General features: G+C 43.1%; 2 protein-coding genes across 2 annotated transcripts; both read right to left on the bottom strand.

Moving 5' to 3' along the window:
• Window positions 1-7,806: 7,806 nt before the first annotated feature.
• Window positions 7,807-16,357, bottom strand: barx2 (BARX homeobox 2). The gene is made up of 4 exons (XM_068745558.1): window positions 16,168-16,357; window positions 12,020-12,314; window positions 9,644-9,728; window positions 7,807-8,943 (listed from the first exon to the last, which is right to left on the bottom strand). Exons 1-4 carry the CDS (start codon window positions 16,355-16,357, stop codon window positions 8,656-8,658), a joined length of 858 nt encoding a protein of 285 aa, XP_068601659.1. The 3' UTR covers window positions 7,807-8,655.
• A 2,246-nt stretch (window positions 16,358-18,603) lies between these two features.
• On the bottom strand, window positions 18,604-22,485 carry rbm7 (RNA binding motif protein 7). The gene is made up of 5 exons (XM_068745542.1): window positions 22,306-22,485; window positions 21,864-22,026; window positions 21,297-21,360; window positions 19,674-19,767; window positions 18,604-19,570 (listed from the first exon to the last, which is right to left on the bottom strand). The coding sequence occupies exons 1-5, from the start codon at window positions 22,396-22,398 to the stop codon at window positions 19,208-19,210; spliced, it is 777 nt and encodes a 258-aa protein (XP_068601643.1). The 5' UTR covers window positions 22,399-22,485; the 3' UTR covers window positions 18,604-19,207.
• Between the last annotated feature and the right edge of the window lie 1,617 nt (window positions 22,486-24,102).

The following is a 24,102-nucleotide window of genomic DNA, read 5'->3' as shown; positions in this document are numbered from 1 at the left end:
GACCTCCTGAATGTCTTGGGCTTTTAGCTGCCCTGCAAAATATCACCACAACCTGTTTACAACACTACAATCTCATACACTTGACACAACCTTATACTATTGATCCTTTTCGGCTTCTTCCACGTTGATTATGATTGGCTCGCTTATTAGGTTACTGCCGGAGGCTCATATCTGTTAGCAGCACAATCTTCCTGCCAGCTGATCAAAAGTAAAGGCTAATATTTAGCTTTTAATAAGAATTCACCCTTCAAAGCAATAGTCACCAGTTCCTCGGGAGGGGGGTGCCTGCTGCTGCAAACTCCCCCAGCGTAGACGAGTCTTGGGCCTGTGATTGCCAAATTGCCATGTGCCATGATCACGCCATCAAACAGGAATGATGCATTAAGCTATCCAGTCAGGACTTTTTTTATGAGCCTGATAATGGCATCTTTGTCACCGGATGACTGGTGCTTTGTTAAAAGTGTGTTTTCCTTTGGCTGACCGCTCCTTTTGGCACCTGCTGACGCTGCGATGGTGTTTTTGTCAGTTGACACACACACAATCAGGGAGGCGAAACAGACAAAATTATCTCTCCCATCTGCCGTGCCCTTGTGTTTCATCACCTTTAAGTACTTCTGAGATGATCTACGCTCACCGATGGCCCGAGGCTTTTCCTTTGGCTCTTGTTATTCGAGCTGCACAGAGAGCACACCTTGTCAGTCAGGGTGAAGGCCGGAGATACCACCTCCTCATCCTCACTACCCTCTCCGCCTTAAATCCCTTGTTTTTATGCTCCTTTTTCTACCTTCACTTAGAATCTTTCCAACTCATAAACACATGCAATGTGTGTGTGTGTGTGTGTGTGTTTCAGGTTGTGCATGGCCCGGTGCCAGGAGGAGGCAGATAACATCTTAAGGGAAACATTACCGTATTGCATCCTCACTTCAAAATTGCTCAAATGTTTATAGCAACTAGTGCCACAACAAGCGCTGAGTGCTGAACCTTTGACAGGACGGAAGGTCTCGCTCTTCTTGGCTGTGGTTTCTAATACCTGACAACAAATCAAGAGGAACTGATTTTTTTATTTGTATTTTTTCACTGGATAAATTTATCGGAGTTTCCCCAACACGACCCCTGCTCTTGATTTTGCGCCGCTATCTTGTTATTTTATGACAATCATCAGTGATATGTGGTATATTTTCACTTTGAATAGCCCACGGATGAGTCACGCACACATCTGCCTCACGTGTGGCAGCTTGTGCGTGTCTTAGCCACAAGCCCAGCTGCTGCAGCACGTCCCAGAAGCGGCCGCGGCAGTAGAATCGGATCGCAGGAAACAAGTGATAATGGAAATATACGTAGAGCTGTAAAAATGAAAAGGATAGAAGCTTATCTAATTCATAATGGGATGCTCCGCTCCTTCCACCTCCCTGCTGTTGACCCCTGGCTGCTCCCTTCCATCAGCCGGGGAGGAAAAGGAGGAGAGCCTCACCGCGGCAGCACTGACAGGCTTTCCTGTCAAAGCAGTTGACAGAGAAGAGGCTAACCACGTTGAGAAAAGAAACGCTCCTCACAGCTTGACAATCAACCAATGCCCAGCCGTGTGCACCCCCCCCCCCCTCCCACACACACACACACACACACACACACTCCAAGTAGAAATATTTGGAGAAGTTAACAGATCGCTCACCTGAGCTCATTACCCAACACAAAAATAGTGACGTTAAGTCCTTCTACACACACACACACACACACACGTTTAAATGCAGAACGAGCGTGCCCGTGGCGACCTGTTGACAAAAAAAATCAGTTGATTCTTTCAGCACAGGAAGGGATTTCTGCACGGCTATGTGCCGGATAGAGGCCTTCAGAATATTTGGTTTTCCTTGCCTCTTCAGAAGGTTTGAATCTAAAAGCGGAACCCAGAAAAGTCTCGTATGACGGGATGCGTGCGCACCTAACGCACACACATCTCATTTCATTTTCACCTGGGCCGTGGGCAGTAAGTATGAAATGAGCTTTCAGCAAACCCCTAATCGTTCAGTCATTCCACCTCTCCATCGATCCCGCATCACAGAAGCAGCGCATTTCCTTTTGGCTTTCCGAGCAGCTTCTTTTATCTCGGTGTAAGATGCGGGTTACAATCCTACTGAGCTCAGTGTTGCTCGTAGTGAAGCGCAAATAGGAGATGCTGTTTAAAATGAGGGAAAACCCTGCTCTGAAAGGCCGGAGGGGGAAGAGGAAGGGCGGCGTAAAAAAACTTTTTAAAAAAACCTAAAAAGGTGTGGGATAAGAGGTTAGGAAATGAAACTGTGGTGCAGTTAAATCCAGCGCGGCTTTTTTTTGTTTGAGCTTGTCATAAAAAATCCATTAAATAATTAAAGTATTATGTCTTTTTTTTTTACATTTATTACAACTTTGTGCCCGTCATGGACTAAACTTTCCGAGATATATGATATCTGCTCTGCGATCAGTTTCCTGCCAGCTGTAACGATTTGCTCCTGAAAGCCATTCTTTCAATCTGGAGGCTTTAATTTTGGGACTGTCGGGCAAAAGAAGCAAAGAGCCGTCTGAAATGGCAAATGCAAGTACATCTTTCAAAGGCCAGACCAGGTCATGCCAGACCCCCCCCCCCCAAAAAAAAGAGCAGCAGGCTTTGCTGGATTTTGTACGGATGACTCCGATGTACTCAGCTGTGCCTGAGAGTGAGTTACGACCCCAACGAGACGCTCCGACAGTGCCCACCACCCACATGGACACATGGTCTCACTTTGACGTTCTCTATCCGGTTGCTGCTTTTTAATTGCATTTTGTCAGGCATAGAATATTGCTTGGCATCTCAAGCACTGTAAAACTTTTAAATGAAACGTGTAACCTGCGGCCGGATTTTAGTCTGAACTCGGGGACTTGTTTTCGTGGACTTTATGTCCCAGCGAGAGAGCAGTAAAAAACAAATGAACAAACGCAATGAGTGACGGGATGATGACAAATGTTTGGAGGTAAAAGTGGAGCTAAATGCCCTTAAATGTCTTCGGGGTCCCTTTGACTGCACCCTGATTGTGACTACAGTTGAGCGTCCCTCTGTAAGTTCAAATAAACTTCCATGTGGAACATTGTGGGGGGAAAAATAATGTTTGTTAAACAGGGAAACTTGAAGAGATTCTGTGTTTCTATCGTGCTTTATACAGGATGTACTCAAAGACTACCGAAACTTCATAATCAATCAATTGTAAAGGTTGTTTTTATTGACTTTTCTCTTTCACTGTATTCCCACTCAAAGGGACGGGTGTTGATGTGTCACAGGAAGCAGCCTGACAAATTCCTGCTCATTTATTTTCACGCGGAAGTGTGGAAAGATGTATCTGATTGTCAAAACTGCGCTTGTTTGGATGCTCGATGACAGGTTTATGTTCTGATGTGGCTGAAATGACAAACAAGATAAAGACACCTGAGCCAGTTTCACACTCCTTCTATAATTAAGCCACTGGCAGGTGGTGCGTTCTCTTCAGAAGGTGTGGTGGTGTTGTTAGAGTTGAAACTGAATCGTTACTAAGGGGAGAAATCAGGAAGAAAACAACGCCTTAGCAACGCAAATGAAAATAGTCTTACTTTAATTCAATTCAGGGTCTAGCAAGTTTTTTAAATCCACAAATTCATCGGCCTCCAGAGGATTTAAGCCGTTACTGACAAACATCTTCCTGGAAGCATGTGAGGTTTTGGGAGGAGGGGGGGTCTGCAATGATTTGGCTTTTGCAATACACGGTAGCTTCTGGGTAAAACTCCACTGACAGGTCAATTACCGCCCATCTCCTCAGCAGCCAGATATACACCCCTGAGCAGGGGATCATGACTTCCATAACAAGCCCCCTCAATATCCCCTTTAAAAAAAAACACACATGCATGCAGACACACACCCACGTACACATGCTTAGCCGTTGATTTATGAGCTTGAGAGCCTGGAGGTGGGAGGCAGTGTCATCGTCTCCCAGACATGTTGGCCAGAGGATGAGCTATCAAAAGAAGACATGGAGGCGGGCAGCTCTGTAATTATTGCACTAAATACATTAGGCTGAGAGATCCCGTAGTACATCAACAGGGGAAGCACTGAGAAATGATTTGGCCACTTAAGTCCAAAAGCATCTGCGTTAAGGATGATTGTGTAATGGCAGAAGTGATCCCAATGAAATCTGACTCATAAAGTCCTGGCAAACGCATCGCTGCTTCTTCGAGCTGAGTCTCAGTTGTTATTCTAAACTTGAGATGCTTATTAAGGTCCCTGTTTTATTGATAATGGCTTTGAGAAGGCCTTAACGTTGCGGGGGGTTCATTCATGTCGGTAAAGGTCGGTAAATTTAAGAGGTATTTGCTTGCTTTACCTGTGACAGTGCCCTCTAGTGGTCAAACGATTGTGCAGGTTGTTACAGGTAGCTTGATTGGGGGGTATCTCCGCTGTTTCAGCTATAAACACCACTTAAGGTTAGCAGATTTGGGGTCAGATTTCTGCTGCTTTTACAGGTTTGGGGCCAAACCAACAACCGTAACCCTTGCTTCAGCCCCACCAGCCTGGCCAAGGTCCGGGTTCGGGTTGCAGCTCGGGATTAGGGTTGCATGCCTAACACTCCGGATTATTCATCTTATTCACCAAGCAAAATGAATCAATCGGGGGGATGATAATGGTATTATCGGTGTGGCGTAGAATAAACACTGGCACTTAAGGTGATTTAGATTTTATCTCATGCCCGCTAATTATTCTCTTTAGGGAGCGAGATCATTATCTTGTCCACGCAAGATAACATCTTGTGGTAACAAGTGTCACTGTCATCACTGTCAGTGTCGGTGAAACCCATGAAGTTCAGCGTTGTCCTCGAGCACCTGCGCTTGGAAGCCGTCTCACGTTACCCACAAATGATCAGCAAAAGATCTTGGATCAGATTTCAATGTGATTCCACACATTTCATTTCATCACTAGCAGCTCGAGTCTGGCTGATCACTGCATGTTTTCTGAGGTGCTCACAAAGTTCACAAAGAGCACATACACTGTGCGGTTTCGCCAGGCGGTTTTTCAGGTTGGTCGGGTGTTACTCACTTGTATTACAGTATCACTCGTATTACAGTATTGCATTGTGAAGCGCCGAGGTCACAGGTGTCAAGAAGTTACATCCCATAATATCATGCGAAGAATAGACTGAGCTGTGCAATAATAAGATGTGCGTTTGAAATGATTATCTCGTCTTGTTGCATGCTAATAATTTGTGATAAATCTGCAAAATCGTGTATTTAATGGGACTGCAGGGTCATCCAGCAGCATATCTAACCGGCTGCTTGTTTATGGAAAAACTGCAGGATGGATCTTGATTAAAAACAAAATCCGAAGATGGTTCTTGGTCTAACTTAGATCCCATTACATTTTGAGAGCAATCCGGATACCCGTCTGCATACAAAAAAAGAAACCTGGATTTTCCAATTTTCTTATAATGGAGGCTTTAAAGAAAAAAATCTTGTTTTATATAATATATATATAATATATATAATAATATATATAAAATACAATATATATATATATATATAGCCGTATGTATAGGAAAACAATTATTATGGTGTCTAGTATAGATTCACGAGGCCTTCAGAGAATAGTTTTCCATTGCTACCAACCGACAAAAGGTTTTATCACGCTGGTTTTCGGCCTTTATAAGCTAAAGGTACCAGAATTAGGAGGTTTTTACTTTCCTACTCAACTTGTTCCACTGTTTTAAGGCATGTTTTTGTGTATATACTTCAGTATGTAGTTTTGTCTTCAATCTGGGAATGACATTTTACACAAATCCCATTTGTGCCATACGGAATCGTTAGCGATGAGTCTTCTGAAACCTTAACACATTTGAATTGCATTGATTTGTGCTTTCAATGTAAATATTTGAACTGATTTAACGCTCGTCTTGCTCAACCGACAGCACCCGTGGGCCTCGAACCTGCTGCTCAGTGAGGAGGCGATCCTCGTGACATCGCCCGTCACACCGGCTGTTCTTCCACCGTCGTCGCAGACAAAGAGGAGCGTTGTGTACGAACGTCGAAAGCATCCGCCTTTATTGACTTAGGTAAGCCCTGCTCAACATTTAGAAGTAACTTCCTCTGTCATGACACAAACACGAGCGACACGCCACCCGTCTCCCTTCCTATCGCCCCCCTGCTAAGTGTACGCTAAGCTGACAGGCCACGGTGTGCGACGGATGTCTTCGTGGGTGGGTTGGTGGGGGAGAGGTTGGGTGAGGCTGACTCCAGTGACCTCCCGTTGAACTTGAACCGGTGAGAGCATAACAGGTTCTCCAATTAGGCTGCCAGTGTTTTCTACATCTCCACACAACAATTAGTCGGGCTCCCGGGCCTGCGGGGACTTGCAGATGCCTGCGAGTCGCAAGCATCCGTTTCACGGCTCTTGGAATTGGTTTTTTTTTTTTTTTTTGCAATTAACAAGGATGCAAAGTCCTTGGTTGCTTTGATTTTTCTGAGTCACGGCTCAGTCCCTTACGAGGATGCCAAGAGGCGAGGCCCGTTCTGAACGATCACACTGCGAACGCCAACAGTTGTCACCCATAAGACGTTTTCTCCGAGTGCTTAAACCAGCTTTTGGCAGTAGCGGTTAAAGTAATAGCTGTAATTAAACGGTACTTAGACACAATTCATTGCAGAGGAATTCACACGCTTGTGTCCATTTTCAGGATGATGATCCTGTGTAAAAAAAAAAAAATGATAATGGTGCAGTAAAGTTAAGGCATCATCAGGAAACTGGTTATTCTGCTACTTACCGGTAGGCTGAATGAGAAGGTGAAATGTCCCTCAAGACGGAATTTCAAGGTGTATCACGCCTCGCCTGATGCATAGGAAGCATGCGGAGAATGTTTGCACAAGGCGTTGAAGCCCAGTGCACGTTTCTTCACGCTAACTCGCCGCTGTTTACTTTGGAGGCCATCCGTGTCCGGTCAGTACACTGAAAATACACTTAAGATTGTTCCTCACCGGCTCGGGGTCACAGAGGAGCCCCTCAGGTGCCCCGCGGGCCGTCCTGTTTGCTGTACGGATGAAGATGACGAATGTCACAACCCGGAGTGGTTAAATGCTTTGTTCCATCCGCTGGGATTAATGGGCAACTTTGACCGAGCACAACGCATCTTCAAAAGGCTTGCTCGGTAATTGATCTGGCCGAACATTAACCTGCCGGCGCAACTGTAACTGTTTGATTTACGCGCACTCAGCATGACACGCACATCCCACAATTATTGGAAGAGTTCTACGAAAGGAAGGAACTTTAATTTGCTTGCTTTTATTTTGAACGCCAGAACATAGGAGGCATTGTTTTGCTTTGTTTTTTCAGTATGGACCCAGTTAGCGTCTGAGTCAATCAGAGGGCAAAATGTAAAAAGCAGTGAATGGCACAAGGCTTTTGATGATTGCTGTTTTTATTAGGCATGTTTAAATACATGAAACACAAACTTGCATGTAGTAAAAATGATTGGACTCAAGCCTAAAAAAAAAAAAAACTCCAAACAAGCATTATTTACATCAGAAAAATAATGCACTTTTTTTAATGTGAAATAAGAAATAAAAGGGAACTCTTCAATTTCAAATCTACGGAGAGACCGGCTGGCAGTTCCAGGCAGCGCCGTGTTAATGCATGTCGAACATACTGACTCTGCTGCTCATGCAAAGCCTCGGGGCTGAAAGCATCTTTGATACAGTATCTTCAACGTTCAGCATTTGTTGTGCGTTTCTGGCACAAGCTGTGATTTGCAACCCCCCCCCCCCCACCCTGCTGACATCTTAAGAGTCTTTGTGGCCTCGTGACAGAAACATGGAGTCATCCTGGCTCCGTCGAAAGAATTCAAATAAAGGATCAGAAACGGCAGTAACGATATACATAGAAACCACTTTAATCCAATTCAAAACAGCAGTTAAAAACACTGTCGCACATATTTATCCAAAAAAAAGACCATATATTTTATACTTTATACACATTTCTACAGTATAATACAGTGTATGGGTTGGCAGAAGTATTATTCAGATTGAAAAATAAAAACGCCGGCTTTACAGGAAGTGTTCTTTTTCGTCTCCGAAAAACCCTCGTAGAAAATATACTTGTTAGATATTTGATCGACTCGTTAAAAAGCTTTCCTCTGAGACTGTTAAGGCACGATAGCCGCTTAATGTTAGCATTTATTTGGCATTGAAGCGATTTCCAATACACAGACAGACAATACAGGAAGGCAGACCTTGATATTTTGGCACATGCACGTTGTAAACACCTTTAAGGATCGGCGGTGTGTTTGTGAAACTTTATGCGTCGAGTGCACAATACGGTTTAATTGATCTGCCTGGATTGGACAGATTTATAGTCCTCGTGTGAAGGAGCTATTCAAATTATGTTGTTGTTTTTTAAAGGCCACAGTTTGCTCAGTTCGATAAACGTCTATTTGTTTCCGCTCTTTCTATGGTACAATTTCCACATACATAAAAGAAAATAAACGGTTACATTGGATAAAGTTTTGATGCGTTTCCAGTCAAATCTTTAAAGCGAGTGCTTTAAACGCCACGCAGGCTTTTTTTTTTTCTTTTTTTTTACAGTGATCTTGAGGCACTCTTTTGTTTCAGCTCGGCATCAGTCTTTGGGTGCGTTTGTCTCGCTTAGCTGGGCACGTGAGTCTCTGACGGCATCAGGAGTGGCAGCTCTCGCTCGGGTCCCTCCGTCGCTGCGAGTCCACAGTGAGCGTCCGAACGGAGGGTTGGAAGTTGGTGCTGAGACGACTCTCCTCCGTGAGCCATCGCCTCCTGCTCCGCCTCCCTCCTCATCCTCTCCTCGGCCTCTGCCTTAAAGCGCCGTTCTTCAGCCTCTATTTCCTCCGTGGTGGGAATAGAGTTCTTCTTGGGTCGTCCCTTGGGTTTAGTCGGGGCCTCGTGACCTCCCTTGAGCACCTAGAATAACACGCAGACAGTTTTAGTGGACTCCTCCGGTAATAAATGGCGGCAGCAGTCAAAGGCAACGCTCGCTATTATAGTAATTAAGAGGAGATGTATTGCTGCTCGAGGCCCCTTGTCTATTCATTCATCTTTAACGATTTCAGGTCTTTCTTGTTCTCAGAGTTGTTGACCCGTCTACCAAAGTGTTTGCTCTCGCTGTCGTCATCGTGGGTCAGAGGTCACACCGCACCTTTTCTTCCTGCAGCCGAGCTCAACGCGGACTCGTCGGTAAAACCAAAGCGAAAATAGTTGTGCTTTAAAGTAATTCAAAGACCAGGAAATAACAGGAAGTGGAATTAATAGAAATCGTATTTTCCCCTTTTCTTATTAATTTTTATAGGAGTGAAATAAATTTTTACTTTTTATTTAATGTTATTATTGTTGTTCTAATAATAACAACAATAATAATAAAACATACTAATATATTTGTATACTTTATCATTTATTATGTTATTTATTGTTATTATTTAGCAGTATAATAAAACTGTTTACATACTGTACATGAATTCATGACTTAATATATATTTTTATTTACAACAATTTATTCATATTCTAATTACGCTATTGTTATTATTGCAGTAATCTACTAATATTTTGTTATTACTATTATAATGACATTATTACTATTTTTTTTTACTCTGGTTCTGTCTCTTACCATTTTCTTCCACTTCATCCTCCGGTTCTGGTACCAGGTCTTCACCTGGAGCTGCGTGAGTCCGAGGGACTGGGCCAGATCCAACCTGCAGAAGCACATGAAAAGCGAGCCGCAAATGAGATCCAGCCTCCTGGTCGTCCTGCTTCATCCCGTTTTCACCGTTTAAGATCCAGTTCGTTGTTATTCTGACAGCGAAATATGGAAATGAGAAGACCGACTGCGGTTTTGTAATCTTTCCACCCTGTACATGCTGTATATGCTGAGAGGCCGCCGACATGGACCCCCCCTCCCCTCCCCCCGGTGGAGTATTAAACCGCTCTCATACTTTTAACCCAGTCTTTGAATCTGACATCAAAGCCCGTGGTACAGCTTGAGTTTGATAGCGCACACCTGCGGCTCAAGAAACACCCCTCGAAACATCTGTACCGGGATTGGTAATCCAGTTACACCACTTGTAGAGGGGGGGCAATTGGCTGCCGGAGAGCATTCTGAATGCATCCACCACATGTGTTGATCCATGACTAATGGGGCTATTTGTTGGTGGGTAATGCGATATGTCAGGAAGGGACAGATAAAAAATGAACAAGGCGTCCATTTGCGACGGGAAGGAAGGAGCGCTTATCTGGGTTCTTTAAAATGAGATTTCCTCTCCTCTGCTCCTCTCAAACTGTTTAACACTCAGATGAAGGGATTCTCACCCACCCCAGTGGAAGTAGCCCCACTTTCATTTGATGTGTGAGACAAAGCCCAGACATTGAATGGGTTTTTTTTGTTTTGTTTTTTTAGGGTGTGGGTGTTTCTGATGTTAGAAAGAAAAAACATGAGACATGCCAGCAAACAAGCTATAAAACGTAATGCTCGTCATACCTGTATGTCTGCGACGGTTCAACCGCTGCAGGAGAGAAAAGGTAATTGCCGAAAAAGTACTTCCCACTCATTTATAGTCATTAGTCCTCAATGGAAAGAAACCGCACACTTAAGAATACTTTTTAAGTTACTCAGTCCCAGCTACTGCAAGGCCTCAAATTGTTGCCTTTACCATTCGCTTCGACAAGCTAATCTAGGGTGTAACGCTGAGCCTTTTCACAAGGATGAAGATTATTAACGCACTAATTACTATGATTAGGAGCGATTTAAACATATGATTTATCTATTGGGCATATACAATTGTTATATGAGATATTTCCTGTCTCGGTTACTCCTGCTCCCACAGTAATTATTTAAGACTGTCGCAGTTTCAAACCAACCAGAAGTTATCTTTGGATCGTAGCTTTGATGTCGGGGGGCGGGGGTGGGCGGGTTCTCTGCTGATGGTTTTTATACATTTTTTCCGGCAGCTGGGCATTTAATTTGTTTTCAACCAGGTGATTGGATGTTTTTTGACAGGACAGAGTATTTTGGCACAGCGATCTGTGAGGGGCGTTTGGGTTTGATCGCTCCATTGCGCTCAACTTTGGGGCTTCTGCATGCTTCAAGATGAGGCATGGCGGCTTTCCAACGGCTCTGGGCAAGCCTAGATGTGATATATTAATAGTGCATTGTGGGAGTTTCTCTCCACGGATGGCGTGTAAACGGAATGTCAAATCAATTTTGGTTTATTACAAATAAGCGGTCTTCTCAAGATGTGGCAAACAGATATTTCGCAAAGAGGATGCAGAGTCCGACACACCTGCTGGCTAAATGCACGAGCGTATTGTTCATGCAGAAAGGGGTGTGTGTGTGTGTGTGTGTGTGTATTTGCAATCGTCAAATCTCCTCTTGATGCAAAGACTCTTTTTTTTTTTTCTTTTTGAAATTCCTTCTAGGGAAAGCTTTTTACGACATATTTGACTCCGGGTTGAAAATGGAAAAGAAGCCCGAAGGCCAAATATAAAAGGAAAGGCTTACAATAAAACGTGGAAATATAGCCTGACCTCATGTCAGGTCCCAAAGAAATGACCCTGCAGAATGGAACTCAGGACACAGATATTAAAGTATAGATTACTTCATCTCATTGTAGAGAACTGTTCTTAATATCCACCTGCACGTGTGTGAAAGGATTGGCAGTAAATCACTGTAATACATTTCCGTTTGCTTATGTTGGCTGGTCTCCCTGTTTTCTTGAATAAGGCAGTGTTTCTTTGTGTGTGTGTGTGTGTGTGTGTGTGTGTGTTTCAGGGTTAAACCTCTTGTCTCAACTGGAGTGATGACGTAATGCTCTGGCTTAGAAATATGCGCATTACAAGAGCCGGTCTCCGCAGGAAAAAAAAAAAATCAAAAGAAATGATGCCGTTATTGTAAATAATGGATCCTGATTACGCTCGAACGATCGTTCAGATGTTTCCGGTTTCAGCCCATTCCCATCCAATCAGACAGGACTTCCTCATCTCTACTGACCTATCAGGTGTGGACAGGTACTTCTGCTTCTGGAACTTCTTCTCCAGGCCCATCAGCTGCACCTCGGTGAAGATGGTGCGACTGCGGCGCGGCTTCTTCAGGCGCGGCGTGCCGCGCTCCGTGTCCGACTCGCTGCTGATGCTGAGGGGAGTCTGGCTGGGGGATGACTCGGAGCCCCGAGGATGCTGCGGGGAGAGAAGGGGCAGGTGCGAGGAGGGGGACGACCCCTGGGGGAGGTGGGGGGGCTGCCGCGTGACCACGGAGACAAGTGGGTAGGCGCGTAGCGACGCGGAGCCTGAAAGACAGACAGAAAAAATAGTTCTGTGAGCTTTTAGAGAGTCTCTCAGTCAGACTGGATGTGATGCGGTCGATTGTGTCAGACAGGTTGTTGGTTTTGACCTTCTACACGGAAAGGGCCGCGAACTGAATGACGCAGAGCATGTTTAACGCCGCCCCTCTGAACCGCTGCAAAGAATGATTAGTGTTCAGACATCGTTAAATAGGAACTGACCTCCAATAACACACGAGCATGAGACGCATGCAGACACGCACGCAAACGTTTCTCTGTCTTTCTCAGTCGCGGATTTTTGCAGACAGAAGCAGAATATTTTATTTTTTTATTAAGTGATGATCCTGAACAGAGCAGGTTGAGATTTAAAACCAACCCCTTCATCCAACTTTACAAGCCACCCAAGCTGCACCAGACAACCTAGACACAAGTACACGCACACACGCGCGGACACACACACAACGCCCACAGGACGCACAGGCCCCAGAAAGATGCGTACGTGTTTTTTTTTATTTATTCTGCTTCGTTGATTATTTTTTGATCTATTTGAGGAAAATTTTGAAAATAGAAGAGGAGAAATAAGACTTACTATATGAGATGCAAGAGAGACACACAAGCGCATGCATTCACCCACAGACGCACACACTGCCTCGGGCTCATCGTGACATAAGTGCTGAGGTCATAACTAATCCTTCCACCTTCCCACATCGGGAAGGTGGAAGGATTTCTGCTGTAGCAACAGGCCTGGACACGAAGACCTCTCCTCTCCTCTCCTCCTCTCCTCTCCTCTCCTCTCCTCTCCTCTCCTCTCCTCTCCTCTCCTCTCCTATCCTGTCCACTCCTCTCTCCTCACCTCTCCTATCCTCTCCTCTTCTCTCCGTTGCTTGATCCTACACTTTATTTTCACCTCCTCTGTAAAATCAAATCTGACCGTGTTTTCTTATATCTGATTGTTGTGTTGCACGCCACAGAAATGGTGCAGAATTGTTTTTTTAAATCATTGATTGTAAAAGGGAGGAAAAAAAGTAAATCAATCTCAGCCCTCGGTGACTTTCCACTGACAGCAATGTTGTTGACAAGTGCCAGCGTCCTGTCAATAGTCTACAAATAAACTGTTTGAGTAGCTGCAACGCGCCCTCCTGCACAGGAACACTGATACTCATGATAATCTCAGCTGGGATACCAGGAGCACAAGTGCTTATGGTAACGATTACAGAAGACATTTCTGCTCAGAATAGATCCAGAAGAGATCCAGAGGGGACATTTGTTCAGCATTCCTTTCAATATCGACAATTTCCCTCATTGATCGCGGGTCGGCGGTGACGTCTTAAATTAGAGACGTTTTTTATTAACTTGTAATTAAGTGAAGATGGGGAACTTTTCCCTGCATGACTGCATCTGTTAATGTCGCAGCTTTCAGATGGACCTTCCATCACAACACCCTCATTCTGCTTCTTTGCAATGGGATGCTGAAGCCTGATTCATGATGATGCGTTCAGGCGCACCCTTGTGAGTTTTATTTAGTTTTTACTGCGTCCTTTGACTGAAGATGAAACTTCAGGGAAGGGAAGTAGGTCGGCTTCTTGATCTGCAGTAAATCGTTCGCCGATCGAAAACGAGGATCGATTTAAGGGCACTTCTCAACACATTGTAAATAATAATAATAATAATAATAATAAATAGTTGTAGTATCGTTCAGGGCAGGGAAAACTTCTCCAGCTAACTGTAATAAAGTACTTTAGAATTGATTTATCACTGATCTCTTGTCAAGATAAACACATCTGATGGCAGCGTTGAAATGACTCAGAGATGACAGGCTGTCAAACTTAACCGAAAGTGTGTGTGTGTGTGTGTGTGTGTGTGTGTGTGTGTGTGTGTGTGTGTGTGTGTGCGTGTGTGTGTGTGTGTGTGTGTGTGTGTGCGTGTGTGTGTGTGTGTGTGTGTGTGTGCGTGCGCGCATACTTGCCTCTATGTGTTGACAAGAGTGTTATAAACCTTCTCAAACCGGCTGGGAGATTTTATTGTCTGCAGCAGATTAAGATTTAAAGTGGGATTAAAAACCCTGCCACTTGGATTTCTTCCGTAACCCCCCCTCCATCCCACCCCAGCCACAACCAACCACGTTCAGACTCCTGCTTTTTTCTTCTCTCTCTCACTTTTCTCTGTTTTATTTTTCATCACGCTGTCATGCAGGATTACACAACAGTTGATCTTAATCTCTCTCTCACCTCTTGCAGAAAGCACCACTAAAAGCCCTGCCCTGGGTCCTGCTGAGAGATGGGACTCCAAATGGAATACCCTACCCTGCCATTACATCCTCAACCGTTCAGCGCCAGATCAGGACTCTATTCTCTTTGAAACTGCAACTTGATGAGGAGCTAATTGCACATGTTACTCACTGTAAAACATTATCTTCGTCTGAAAACGCGTGGAATTAAAATGGAGAATCCCAAAAAGCATCATAGGCACCAGAATAGTTTTTTTTGTACATGATGTTTAAACACAAAGGAGAGACGAGTTCATCTCTCATCTCCTCCTTTAGGGAGAATTTGCCAGCATCGCTGTCTTCCGGCGGCCTCTACTGGTAGCAGGAGGTCATAGCATCCCTTCCTTCACATAATTAAGAAGTCAACTTCCACTGTTGAAGGGGCCACGCAGGGGCCATCCACCTTCTATATCAGGCACTAAAAGCCATTGATGTTGGATAATATACTGTGTCTCACCCCCCCCCCTTACGGCTACAAATAAGTGGTGGGCACAGTGTTCTGATATGCAGGGTGGGTTACTCTATCCAACCAAACAGAGGGGGTGCCAGTCATAGTGGCCTCTCACACTAACCACCTCATATCAAAGGGATGAGGGAATGGCTTTCCTTATTTTTATCCAGCCGAAGCTGTCATCATCAAATATCAGTGGCTATTATTTCAGACTTTGGAGTAATTATCCTAATGGTTACTAGAGTGCTTTGAGTTGTTTGGATTCAACAGAAATTGCGATCAAGTATGATGCCGCTCGTTCCCTTGTTTTGACAAGACAACATGGGCTTTTGCCAACTGATCTTTTTCAGAATATTCTTAGAAGGTTATTATTGCTTATATACCGCCATAGGGAAATGATCGCTTCCCAGAAAAAGTTTGGGAGGAGGGTAATGGAAAGAAATTCTATTTGATGTTTCCTCATCTGTCAATCAAGAGAAATCTAATTTGGGTTTGATTAAACACAACCTAGGAAATTGTTTTTTTTTTAGTTTTTTGTTTTTGGGTCAAAAGGTGCATTTTGACAAGCAGGATCCAGGCTGCAAAAGTTGCAGAAAAGAGGTATTAAATCAAATAATTATATAAAAGCTGAGTTTTTTTATGCTGAGTCGATCATTTTCTAAATGTCTCACTGACTCTTCTCTGACTTTTACAGTCATTCATCAGCCCTGAAACATCGCTGTCTTTCACTTCCTGTCTTTGATTTTTCAACACTTCAAACTTGGCTGAAAGTATAAAAATCGGAGAAGGTGAAGAAGCAGGTGCGACTTAAAGACAGTCATTTAATTGGATCAAAAAAAAGAAAATACATGAACCTAAAAGTTAATGAGAGGATGAAATAAAGCTGTATGAGTCCGATTTACGCATAAAGCAACAACTGAAACTTCGGTATTAAACAAATGTCATTCCACCGGCAGAACCGGCCGCGCGCATCCCGTGAGGGGTCAGCCGGAGTTAATGGACATTTCCTCATCCATTCATCAATAAAAAAAAAAATTCAACAATCACCTTTTAACATTTTTCCGAACCTGCACATGCTTAAAAGTGACTTTTCTTTATTGTTTTGCTTTCTTTTCAAATAATAAAAATAAGATCCATCTTACCCGAACATGAGTGGAGCGGCTTCGGCCGCACGACGAGCGACGGGCACACGGAGTAGAGAGAAAGTTTCTCAAAGTAATCACACGTCTCCTTGGAGAGGATCTCGTCGATCATGAACGTCTTGTAGCGACGCCGGACGCCAGCCTTCAGCTGCCCGAGGGAGGAGAGCCTCAGCTCGGCTTGACAGTGCATGATCTGCCGCCCCGTGCGCCGCGCGCGCGCGCTGTCGTCGACGGAAGCTGGAGTTTTATTCACTAAGACCTATAAAGTCGTGCAGATTTGGTCACGTTTGCTGGAGTTCATGCGTCTGGAGAGCTCATTGTCTTTGAATCTGCTGCTCAGCTTTCCCTGAATTGACTGGATGCCTTCAAACTTGAAGTGCGCTCAGCGCGGCGGCGGCAGTGAACTGACTGGAGCGCGCACACGCACCCCTCTATAAAGCGTCCCAGCACACCTTCTACGCGCTCTCTCTCTTTTCTCTCTCATTCTCTCTCTCTCTATCTCTTTTTTCTATCTCTTACAAATACACTCTATACTTCACATGACCGCCTCCCAAAAGCCACAACACCACCACAGCAAAACTACACGTCACTATTTATTAAACATGTTAATCTGACTTTACAAAATCACAATCGAGCCAAAAGATTTTTTTGCCAGAATATATATATATATATATATATATATATTTAACTTAACTTATATCATCTTGACACTTACACTAGAAACTCAAACAAGTTCTTCGACATTTCATTGTGCATGCTCGAACTGAAAAAAAAAGATTTCAAATCATGCAAAATTATACAAAGGCAGGACGTTTCTTTCTTTATTTCTTTCAACAGGGGTTAAATTAGATCGATGAGTATGATCTTCAGAATTGTTTTATTGTCGTTAATGAATAATAAAGCTAATTCTTATTCTTTTGTCACAAATAACAGAACGACAAAATAAGAACAACACCTCAATTCATTTTTCAACTTCTATATTTGGTAGAAAAGAAGTTTAAGTCAATAATAAAAAATATGTTTTAACAATACATCTTTTCTTTTGTCCGTTAATTGGAATCATTGCGGATCACGCTCGCAGGATGTGTTTGTGGATCACGTTAATGTTTTATTTTTTATGTATTCTCTTTCACACATTTCTGATTTAAGAAAGAAATTGTCCCCACACTGAAGCATAATTATAATAATTGTTAGGATAACTGAATTAAAATATCTGTCTGTCGAGCGGGGTGGGGACATTTTGAAACGCTGAATTTTTCTGATAAATTCCACGTTAAACTTTTTCCACGATGAGCTGCAGGCAGGATGTTTCTGTTTCTGTCTGCAGGATCGCTGATGAAGCTGATAACGAATGACGCGTCTTCACGGTGATAGCGACGTATTTAAATATATGTTTTATATGTTTTCAATAGATCAAAATAAATATATGTACATATAAAGTCATGTTTCTGACGTCACTGCATCAACCCCCCCCCCAGAAAACCCCAGTGAACCACGGCTGCAGGTATCTCGACGCATTTTGCGCTGCTTTGCGGGGACTACTGCGGAGGGTGCGTTTGCGTTTGCGCGTCTATATAAATCCACGCAGCAGCGGGGCCCGCGGCTACCGAGCGGCTGCAGGGCGAGAGACGCCGGAAAGATCAACCAATTAAACGGGTTATTCTCCACAGCCATGCAGGACCCGGGCGCGCAACGAGGGCCCGGCGCTGCGGCGCATGCAGGACACTCTCTATTAGAGCGATTTGGGAGAATGAGGGTGCAACGCGACACCGGGCGGATTACCTTTCACTTATCCTTGCGCGGAGGGTGAAAGCGCATCTCCGCTTTTGGACGGTGGGGGTTTATTGAGGGCTCCGGTCGTCGATGCCGCTGATAAACACTTTAGGAGGGTAGATTATGACCTCGACCGGGACATTAAGGGATTTGATCGTCACTGGACTGAAAGCAAGCCCGAACAGTTACACAAGGTCTAATTCTAGGACCGGACAATTGACTTGTTTTTGTGAGCCGACAGGAATGTGGCTCATTTATTAAATGGCGTTAAGACCCTCCTGATAAAAAGAAAAGCAGGAGCAGATTTCGGTGGAAGTCAAACTAATTGCGTCCGGCATAGTGAAGGGGGGGGGGGTGTTAAATCCACGCAGAGACTTGAAAGCATCTTAAATAGGAATGTCACAATGTAGGAGCTGATGTCGCGCCTCGGTTATATTTAACGTCTTAATTGATTCAATAAAAAAAAGGATGCTCGTGGCGCCACCTGTAGATTAGTTCACAACACTATTAGTTTACACTCAGGCCATTTATAGGAGCATGTAAGGCCGCGTGTGTGTGTGCGTGTGCGTGTGCGTGCGTGTACAATGGAACATACAAAGAGCTGGAAATAGCATTCATGGAGGCTTGTGTGGTCGGAAGAAAGACAGCGTGAAGATCAAATGAAAAGGAGCTTTATAGCAATGAAAACATTCACTTTAAAACATTTCTTACAGACCAAGAATAAAAAAATTACATAAAATAAATCACTTTTCGTTTTTTAGAAAGAGCAAAGTCGACATAATAAAGGGTGTTGCCCCCCAGTCATGATAAAAGTGGTGCTGGTGAAGTCTAGAGCTGAAAGTATTTGTTGCTGTTGTTTTTTTTTCATTGTAAATTACCTGAAAACTTTCTACGCATCTGGCAGCACCGTTCAAAATTAAAAATTTGCATAACATTCAATTCAGCCGATGGCCAAATATTTTTTTCTTTTTTTAAAGGTATGTTTTTTGGGGGGGGAAATTATTATCAGTCATGTTTGATTTTTTTCTCTCCCTCTACAACTGCTGCAGTTCTTTACCTCAGTAATTTTTTTTTTTTTACATCTGAGGAAAATTTGTAGAAAACAAAATCGTAAAAATTTAAAAATTCCTTAAAAATAAAAATAAATTGCCCTACGATATAATAAATCCAACTGGTTGGATCCTGTATAAACAGCCTGAGTATACATCTTTTTTTTTTTTTTAAAGAGGTCGTCACACAAAGTCTTTCCAGAAGTCCTTCGGGTATCTTAGTACCGTCTGTATCTGTTGTCTTGGTAACCACGATTGCTGGCCCTGTCGTCATGTCTGCTGCTGCCGCCGCCGCCATCGTGGTGACGGTTGCCACTCCTGTCTTTTTGGTGGTAATAGTTGTCCCGTCTGTGCCCGTGTTGCTGCTGTCGCTCGGCACCCGGTTCGTCTGCGTATCGCTGGTTCCTTCCGCCGCTGCTCATCTGGGGCAACTGATGCTGATAGGGGCCGTTGCCGTGCTGCCTCGAGCCACATCTTCCAGAATCGCCGCCCGCAGGCAGCTGCCCCTGCAGAGGCTTGGAGAAGCTGCCGTTCAATTGGCTGAGCTGCTGCTGCTGGAGCTGCCACGTCACATTGTTCATCTAAACGAAAGAACAGAACGACAACAGGGCCGCCGTGAACACGCCTTCATTCTGTTACTCAGGAAAAGAGACGCATCTTATCCGAAACAAGCAAAGCCGTTACCATGGCGTGCTTGTGCAGATCATCAGAAGACGAGAAGGACCTCTGCATCTGACGGGGAAGGTTGCATGGTGGGCCGCTGAACTGGATGGGAGTCCTGTACGAGAAAGGGAACGATCTTTTCAGACACCCCTCTACACGTTTTAACCACGTTTCCCCTCTTTCGAGTCGAAGGGAGGGGGCCCCGGTTTCATGTTCTGATCTTTCGACCATCATAAAGAGCCACTGCGGCTGCTGATAGAAAACAACTGTAAATATGCGCATAGAAATGTTTGACTTTTAAAGCACCGTGCCAACATACCTGCCGGTACCTGTCAGTGATAAAATCATTGATGGAACAAGTGATAATGCCAGTAAAGCCACTACCTCCAGGTGGGTAAGTTATTCTCATCAGAAAACCAGTTAAGATTTCACTAAAAATCAGCGAAACATTAGTAAAATCCAGTTTCCTATAATTGCGACTTTCTGAGTGTCACCTTTTCTGGGCCTGAAAAATGTTTTTGTGAATGGCTTTTGCCTTTCGAGGATGTCTATACGATCAGTCAGCTGCTACTGTGAAATGTTACAAACATGTATTTTTGAGCAGTATTTTTTTTTTCAGCTTTGTTTTAGTTCAAACCTGCTCATCCTGTCAGGAGAACTCACTGTTGTGTTTTTTTTAAGATGGAAGTCAGTTACATGCTTGTTTAACCACAAACACAAACTTCCTGTTTCTAATTCAAGTACAGGGCAAAAGCTGACAGATCTAAACAAATGGAACAAGGAAGTTCTCTTATAGACCAAATATGACACAGCTAAGAACATGAAATACTGGTATAAACACACACACACACACACACAGACAGGCCTCAATTACAAACTCTCATTCTATTTCTCCATGTTGCCCTGCAGTCAGAAAAGTGTTTCTTGTTCCAAACGGTTAAAAGTGAAACTTTAATAAAAGGATTTATGAGCAGAGTCTCAAACCATAAAGCTTCTTTCATATTCACAGACTTCCCCGTACATTAATATATTTGTGGTTACATGCTAAAGAATCTGCACAGCCACATATTAATGTTCTATTTTTGACCTGTACGACTTCCAGACCCCCCCCCCCCCCCTGAACCCACACAGACTTCACTTGGGTGGGCAGCACAGGTATATTAATGCCCTTCAAAGTGTATTTGGCAACCAGCTTTAGCAGTTTAATATTACTATTTTTATCAATCGAGGCAAACGTGATTTACCAGCAGACGAGCTTCCCTCACTTTGCCGTCCACTCACTGTAAAATGGCACATTTAGCAGGCAAAAACAGGGAAGTTAAAATATGTGTTATTTAAAGGATTGTAATGTGTAAAGTTAAACAGACATTACAGAATTTATGTCTTCTGTTAAACTAGATTATCAGTTGTGATCACCCATTTACAACTGCTGTTATTGCACCGTCACGGATCATTATAAGCTGGACACATATGTTAACGCTCATCACGGTCTGACTCGTCCCAGACTCCATGTATTCAATAATGTTTTAAGAGGTATTTTAAGTACATTTATATTTAAAAAAGACATTTTAAATTGCAGCAGAGAATAATGTTTGGTATCTCCCGTGAAGCCAGTGATGCAAACTGTCCATAAATTGTTCTTACTGTTGGCCGTGGGGGTTTGGGGTATTTGCAGGACTGTTTCCCGGACCGTTGCTGTGGCTGCTACCTATGATGTGGCAAAGGGGAACAAAGCCACATATAAGTATATGATGAAATTATTCCAGATTAAAAACTAAATGCCACACTGTGTGAAACATATTCATATGAATATAGACAAAATAAGTAGGTTTTAAAAATAACACGTTGCTTTCTTTAACTGTTTGAATGTACAAACATTTATCATTATAGTAAGTTAAAAAGGAGCACAGTCATAACTATATATTTTTTAAGATAATCTAAATTCCTTCTACATTGATGTAGTGTGGAAATGTCTAAAAAGGGAGACATTTATTCTATAGACACTGTTTATCATACATTTAAATCATATTCTTTATAGCAATTAGTAACTAAAGTCGCCATGTAAATACAGCGACGTTAATAGTCCAGGATTTCTCCCACGAAGATTCCACGTGATGTGGTTTTTCGCCAGTGATGTTTGGGTGTGACGCGGAATAATGCGTGCGTGTTTAAACTCCACACCGTTTACAAACGAGGTCCGACATTACTCACCCGATCTGAACTGCACATGAAGAGTTCTCCCGTACAGCGAGGTCCCGTCAAGCAGCTGCATCGCGTACGGAACGGAAACCTCGTGTTTGTACACAGCAAAGCCGAAAGACTTCTGTTTCCCATCGGAATCTTTCGGGATTTTAGTTTTGATGAGAGGCCCCGCCTACAAACAAACAATATCGCCGCCACAAAATAATCACAGTCCACAGCTAATGCTAGCTAGGCGTTAGCTAGAATTACGTGCGTCTTTCTTCAAAGCGGGTGCATAACAAACTTCAGCTTTCAAATATATTATTTCGAACACCACTCATTACAAGATAGTCAATCATTTAATAGCCTCCTTTTTAGATTAAGCAATGTGAGAGCCGTTTTCGCATGGTTAGCGTTACGCTAGCTAGCCAGCTAGCATGCGTTAGCTATGGCTATGTTAGCGAAACAGTACCTGTAAGAACAACTCGAACAAAAGTTCCTCCGTCACTCCCTGGTCTAAATTTCTTATGAAGAGCGTTCGGTCTGTTTCATCTTCTATTCCCATTTTAATTGTGTTAATTCCAGCACGCTTCAAGTGTTACGGATGCTAAAGGCGAGACCAACGATACACGAAACATAAACGGCAGGCCTAATTTGCCGTAAAGTGAAATGACGTAAGACGCTAGCGTCTGTCGTAATGAGCATTGTTTACGTTAAAATATCCAGCAGCTGCTGCAAAACTGTATTTATGTATGTATTTATATATATATATGATATATCACATGCATAACTCATGGTTCTGAATCCATAATTTACAGGACAGATCACCCTACGATAAAATTTAAATATTTTTACATGGCTCTGCACCAAATTGCACATATTCATAAATTCCAAATATAACTGATTTGTTGCATGGAAATCTGTGCTTTTCGATTGAAAAATTACATTGTTGAAAATATGTGTAAAAAAAAAAAAAATTAGCCCCTTGATGTGGATCTGCAAAAATATTCATTTAGGTCCATTCTGGCCCAAGATCCTCTCCTCCACCCAGGAGTTTTCATGCAATCTGTTTTGCTGCACACAGATTCGATATTTATTTATCACTCTGTGGCTCTCTGTGATTGGATCAGTGACTCGAGTGTTTAGAACCGAGCACTGCTGCTGCTTGCAACATCATTGAGTGGGGGGTCAAAGCAAACGAAGCGAGAGGCTTGACCTTCACCCAAATCAGACAGAGCTCTCTGTGTCTGTTCTCCATATTAATTAGATCCATTTGAACTGTGATGGTTTTCTCCTTCATACCAATTATTCTCATAGATCCTGGTATGGTGGAGCACTAAAAGAGAAATGAAGACAATTTAAACACAGCATGTTGGGCTGTTTAATTGTATGATGCATAGCTCTACAAGGATCTGTATTCCATGCAAGTTACAGTTTCCATTATTTTTTACTTTATTCACGTAGCAACAAACACAGCAATTTGATACAACAATCTTGGCTGCCATCATGTCTTGTGGGACCATCCCAATCATGTATAGTTTACATTTGACATGAGGGATGTATTGCTGCACTATTACAATATTATTATGATTTAAATGTGCAAGGTTGCAATAGGAGCATTAAAAAGCTAAACCTTGAACCCACACCTGCAGTCTCCCATTTGATGACTAAAGCCATTGAATCTATTTTGGACCCCTACATTGCCATTGCCCCGTATATCTTTTTGATATATTTCCTCCCTATTTTAATAACCATTGGAAGTCATTCAGGAAAGCACTTTGAAAGTGCTGCTCTGCAGGAAATGGTTTTCATTGTGGAAGTGGAGTAAAAGGGTTTGGAAGATGAAACTGGAATCTGTAATCTTTTTATTACTGACTGGCTGAGCTGAATACTAAACCACATATTTTCAATAAATAAGAATCTGTTTTACTTTTGCTTTCTAGACAGAACCATTATAATCAATTAATAAAAACTTTTCAAAGCTTTATATTTTAGTACGCCGTGCAGGGGAGTCTGAAAAGCAGCAGTAGATGGCAGCATTGATCCAAAGATATCAGCTACCCGTGTGTTGCATTAATGGGGGGCTTCATCTCTGTGGGGAATGTCATGCAGTTGCTATGTACTGTGGAAGGAAAGAATGATTATTCATTCAAAGAGTTTATTCATGCAGAGAGGGGAATTTAATTTAATTGCAATATCCTCTTTCCTTGTATCTCTTTCAGCCTGTGGCACTCTTTCAAGTTTTTCTTGACATTAAAGGACTTCCAAA

This window comes from Brachionichthys hirsutus, chromosome 11, assembly GCF_040956055.1.
Source record: "Brachionichthys hirsutus isolate HB-005 chromosome 11, CSIRO-AGI_Bhir_v1, whole genome shotgun sequence".
Taxonomy (NCBI): domain Eukaryota; kingdom Metazoa; phylum Chordata; class Actinopteri; order Lophiiformes; family Brachionichthyidae; genus Brachionichthys; species Brachionichthys hirsutus.
The sequence above is the reverse complement of the archived record's forward strand: the minus strand, read 5'-3'. Positions and strand labels throughout refer to the sequence as shown.

Excerpts from the sequence above, each read along its gene's own strand:
- barx2 (XM_068745558.1), bottom strand. The coding sequence starts at position 16,357 with ATGCACTGTCAAGCCGAGCTGAGGCTCTCCTCCCTCGGGCAGCTGAAG. Across the intron at positions 9,729-12,019 it reads TACCTGTCCACACCTGATAG|GTTGGATCTGGCCCAGTCCC; the intron begins GTCAGTAGAGAT and ends GTGCTTCTGCAG. Across the intron at positions 8,944-9,643 it reads GGATGAAGTGGAAGAAAATG|GTGCTCAAGGGAGGTCACGA; the intron begins GTAAGAGACAGA and ends GTGTTATTCTAG.
- rbm7 (XM_068745542.1), bottom strand. The coding sequence starts at position 22,398 with ATGGGAATAGAAGATGAAACAGACCGAACGCTCTTCATAAGAAATTTA. Across the intron at positions 22,027-22,305 it reads TGTTCGAGTTGTTCTTACAG|GCGGGGCCTCTCATCAAAAC; the intron begins GTACTGTTTCGC and ends GTTTGTTTGTAG. Across the intron at positions 19,571-19,673 it reads ATCTGCACAAGCACGCCATG|ATGAACAATGTGACGTGGCA; the intron begins GTAACGGCTTTG and ends TCTTTCGTTTAG.